Consider the following 4,421-nt stretch of genomic DNA (forward strand, 5'->3'; position numbering starts at 1 on the left):
ACGGGCGAGGTGACGAAGGAGGCGATGGAGCCGGCAGCCACCACGTCCCGCAGCACGGCCCCGATCTGCGCCTCGTCCCCGTTGCCCTCGGAGCCCACGTCCAGCTCCACAAAGACGCTGCCCTCCAGCTCCCTGCGGGCAGGGGATCAGCGCCGCAAAGCCCCCCACCCCAACTCCCTGCACCCCCAAAACCTCCCCTGCACCTCGTACCTCCCTTGTACCCCAAAACTTCTCATGCCCCCAAACCTCCTCTGCACTCCCCAAAGCATCTCATCCCCAGACCTCCCTGTGCCCCCAAACTTCCCTGCACCCCAAAACCTCTCCACCCTCCCAAACCTCCCCTGCTCCCCAAATATCCCCATGTCCCCCAACCTCCCCATACCCCACCCAACTTCCCCTGCACCACAAACCTTCCCATCCCTCCTGAGCCTCCCCTGCACCCCGAGCCTCCCCATCACCCCCAAATCTTCTCGTCCTCCCCAAACCTCCCCGTTGCCCCCCGTGCCCCCACTCACTTGATGAACACCACGTTGACCATTTGGTCCCCGGGGATCTTGTAATACTCTGACTCCAGCTGATGGAGGGGAAGCACAGGGGGTGAGGGCGCACCCTTGGGCGCCCCCCACCAAAACCCGGGCTGGGGGTGCCCCCCGGTGCCCCCCACTCACCGTGTCCACCACGGCCTCCGAGACCTCCCGAAACTCCTCCGAGTTGGCATCCTCCAGCCGGGGGCTGTAGTCGATGCTGTGGGTGAAGTTCACCAGCGCCCGGAAATAAACTGCAGGGGGGGAGAGGCCGTTGGCACCCCAAAAAACAGCCCCCGGGTACCCCCAGCCCCAGCAGCACCCCTCTCATCAGCCAGCCCCCCGCCACTGAAGGAAACCAGCCCGCGGCACTGGGAAAGAGTCGGAAGGTGGCGGGGGGGTCACAAGAAGTGGCACTTACTCAGCGGGGGCTCATCCTCGGGCTCGGCCACCACCATGCCCGCCGGCGGGGGCACAGGCACTGCCCGCCGAGGAGGAGGAGGAGGAGGAGGAAGGAGAGCAGAGAGGATGGAGAAGAGACAGAGCTTGAGCGCAGCGCGGAGGAGCGCGGTGTCCCGTGGTGCCACCCAGCAGCGTCCCCTTACCGGTGGGTGCCAGCCCGACGCCGGGCGCCGGGGTGCTCTCGGTCACCAGCAGCATGTCACCGCTGCCGTACTCCCCGCTGCCATCTGCGAGAGCAACACCGTGAGCCCCCGGGGACACGCAGGGACCATGCGGCCCCGCGTGTGTGCGTGTCCCCCAGTGCCACCCCGTGCCACGTTACCCCCGGATGCCTCGTCCGCCAGAAGGTCCTCGTCATCGGAGAGCTGGGCGTAGTACCGCCGCCCCCGCGCGCCCCCAACACGGTCGGCCACCGTGTCCTCAGGGAACGTGGTCTCGGCCAGGCCCCTGGCACCGTGGGTCACCTGGAGGGGGGGGGACACACGGCCGTCACCGCCGGGCCACGTCACCCGGGGCTCCCCCGCCCCGGGGCTGCTGGCAGGGCCCGGGCCGCATAGCTGGGCGGTGGAGTCACGGCCGGCGCGGCTGGGGGGGGAGCGGGGGGGGGGGGGGGGGGCTCCTCACCCCCCCCCCCCCCCCCCCCCCACCCACCGCATTACTGCGCCCGGCACGGCCCCAGGGCGGGGACACGAGTGTGCAGCTGCACCCGGGTTGTGCGCGGCGGGGGACGCGTGTGCACCGCGGCATGGGGCCGAGCTCAGGCGCTTTCCCTGCCGCGCGTGTGCTGACACGGGGGGGAGTGCGCCGTGCACGGCGGCGCGTGGAAGGAACGTGCATCCACAGCACTGCGTGCGCGTGCCGGCTCGAGCATGTGTGTGCACGGCAACGCGGCGCCATGCGAGTGCATTTGCACTGCTGCATGTGCACACTCACGAGGACACGTGCACGCGGCGACCGGGGATGTCTGCGTGTGCCTTGGCACCACCACGATGCAGCGACGTGGGGCACGTCCACGCGCTTGCTCTGCCCCGCGTGTGCCAACACCGGGATGTGTGAGCACAGCAACACAGGGGTGCCCGCGTGTGCGTTTGCACCGACACGGGGACAGGCGTGCACAGCGACATGGTGCTGTGTGCACGCCCTCACACTGCCACACGAGCCCAGGGACACGAGGACACGTGTGCACGGACACAGGGACATGTGCGCAATGACACAGGGACGCATGAGCACACCAACACAGGACGTGTGCGCACCGACACGGGGACACGAGTGTGCACCGACACGGGGCTGCTTGCATGTGCATTTGCACAACCTCGTGCACGCACCGACACGGGGACAGACGTGCAAAGCAACACAGCACCGTGCATGCACAGCCTGCAACTGCAACGCCCCATGTGCACACGCGCACGGGCACCAGCACCCTGCCGGCTGCCCCCTTGGGTGCCCCCAGCACCCAGCGCGGTGCCCGTGGCGCCGGGGGGGGGGATGAGGGCCGCCCCCCCCCCCAACTGGCGCCCATGCAGGCTGGCGAGGAGGAATCCGTCGGGGCAGCACTTTGCTGTGCAAACAAGCGCAGGCGGATTAAGCAGGCGCTGGGGGCCGGCGCGGAGCCCGGGGGGATTTACCCGCTCGCCCGCACAATGGGTGGGAATCGTGGCGTGTCCCCCCCCACTGCACAGACGGCGGGCGCCCCAAAATAGCCTGGCTGCGGGAGGGGACGCCCCGCAGGTGCCGCTGCTGGCCTTGGCTGCTATGGCATAGGGGGTGCAGGGGGGGAAACTGAGGCACGAGGGGAGGTCTCCCAGGCATGCACTGAGCTGGTGAGTGCTCGGCTGCTGACCCCCCCAATGCATGCACGGTGCTTGTGGGTGCTCTGCTGGTGCCCCCGTGCACGCACCAAGTTTGTGGGTGCTCCACTGCCACACATGCACCGAGCGGGTGGGTGCTCTGCCCCCAAACACGCCACAGGTGTCAGGGTGCTCTGCTGCTGCTCCCCACGCGTGCACTGAGCCTGCGGGTGCTCTGCCACCACCGCCCCCACGCAGCGGGGCCTGGCGGGCACGGAGCCCCCCCGGCTGTCCCAGCCCAGCTGTCCGGTGGCGGGGCCGGGCGCCAGCAGGGTGCGGGGGGGGTCTGGACCCATCTCGGGTTACCGGAAGCGGCCCCGGCCGCGGCACCCGGGCGCCCGGCTCACCCGGCGGGGCAGAGCGCCCGGCCGGACGCCGCCGCTCACATTTTCCACTCGCTGGCCCAAATCCTGCCCCGGCCTCTGTCGGGACCGGGGATATGGGGCGCGGGGGCCCCCGGCTCCGCAGCACTGGCTGGAGGAGGAGGAGGAGGAGGAGGAGGAGGAGGAGGAAGAGGAGGAAGCACCACCCCGCTGTCACGTCTGCCAGCGCCACGTGCGGCTTCGCTCGACGCCCCGAACCGCAGAGGGCCCCCCCTATAAATCCACCCCCCACCCTATGGATGTGCCCCCCCCTTTGCACCGCGGCGTCCGGGCGAGGAAGAGGAGGAAGCGCAGGGTGACGCACCGCCCCGGCGCGCAGGAAGCCCCGGCTGTGGAGGGGCCAGGAATAATAACCGGGGGGGTTATTAATAGCTGCCCCCCCCAGCCCCATTGTTTCCCCAAGGCCGGAGCTCTCCAAGCCAAAAGGTGTTTCCCCCCCCCAGCTTCCTCCGCCCGCCGGCCTCCCCAGCCAAGGGCACCCGGCTGCGGTGCTGAGCGCCTGTGGGCTGGAGGGGGCTGGAGGGGGTGCACCCCCCCCGTGCCGCCGCAGCTGGCGGGGACGCCCCCGGGGACACCAGCAGCTGCCTGACCCCTCCTGACCCCCCCCCCCCAGTGATTTGGGGGCAAAAACAGCTGCAGGGTGGGAGTGTTGGCTGGGGGGGGCGAACCCCGCTGGAGGAGAGGGGGAGCGGGGGGTGGGGGGGGGAAGCAGGGTGCCCCCCCGGGCACATTCCTCCCCGCTCCGCATTGCCTAATTTATCCCGAATGGCCGCGTTTCGGGGCAGAGGGAACGCGCGGGGACCGGGCACGCTGGCACGCCGGGCTGGCGGCCGACCCAGGCGGGCGGGCGGCCTCCTCCTCAGCCTCCTCCTCCTCCTCCTCCCCGGCCTCCTCCTGGCCAGGCCATCTTTGGCGATGGGAGAGCTCGGCCGCGGCAGGAGCCGGTGACGGGGCAGGGGCGAAGCGCGCCCGGGGCGTGCGGGGCCACGTGCGGCGGTGTCGGCGCCCGGGGGGTTCCCCGGGGGTCCCCAGCAGGGTGGCGCGAGGCTGAAGGCCCCACACGTGCAGAGCCATCCCTCAAAGCACGCTCACACGCAGGCGTGCAAGCACACGCGGCGGCACGCACATCCGTGTGCAAGCCCAAGGGTGCGAGCGTGGCGCGGCACCGGGGTGCGCCCAGGCCGTGCGGGTGCCAGCCCCCCCCC

The 4,421-nt window shown here is 70.7% G+C and overlaps 1 protein-coding gene across 1 annotated transcript in view; it reads right to left on the reverse strand.

Annotated features, from left to right (window-relative positions):
• Positions 1 to 1,642, reverse strand: part of PRR4 (proline rich 4) — a 2,538-nt gene extending 896 nt beyond the window's left edge. The window contains exons 1-7 of the mRNA XM_035312793.1: positions 1,638 to 1,642; positions 1,309 to 1,571; positions 1,130 to 1,213; positions 946 to 1,005; positions 669 to 778; positions 516 to 574; positions 1 to 132 (exon numbers count right to left, since the gene is read on the reverse strand). Of these exons, the coding sequence (XP_035168684.1) occupies positions 1 to 132; positions 516 to 574; positions 669 to 778; positions 946 to 1,005; positions 1,130 to 1,213; positions 1,309 to 1,571; positions 1,638 to 1,642 (713 nt within the window). The remainder of the gene's footprint in view (positions 133 to 515; positions 575 to 668; positions 779 to 945; positions 1,006 to 1,129; positions 1,214 to 1,308; positions 1,572 to 1,637) is intronic.
• Between the last annotated feature and the right edge of the window lie 2,779 nt (positions 1,643 to 4,421).

Source organism: Oxyura jamaicensis (genome assembly GCF_011077185.1).
Source record: "Oxyura jamaicensis isolate SHBP4307 breed ruddy duck chromosome 21 unlocalized genomic scaffold, BPBGC_Ojam_1.0 oxy21_random_OJ72748, whole genome shotgun sequence".
Classification (NCBI taxonomy): domain Eukaryota; kingdom Metazoa; phylum Chordata; class Aves; order Anseriformes; family Anatidae; genus Oxyura; species Oxyura jamaicensis.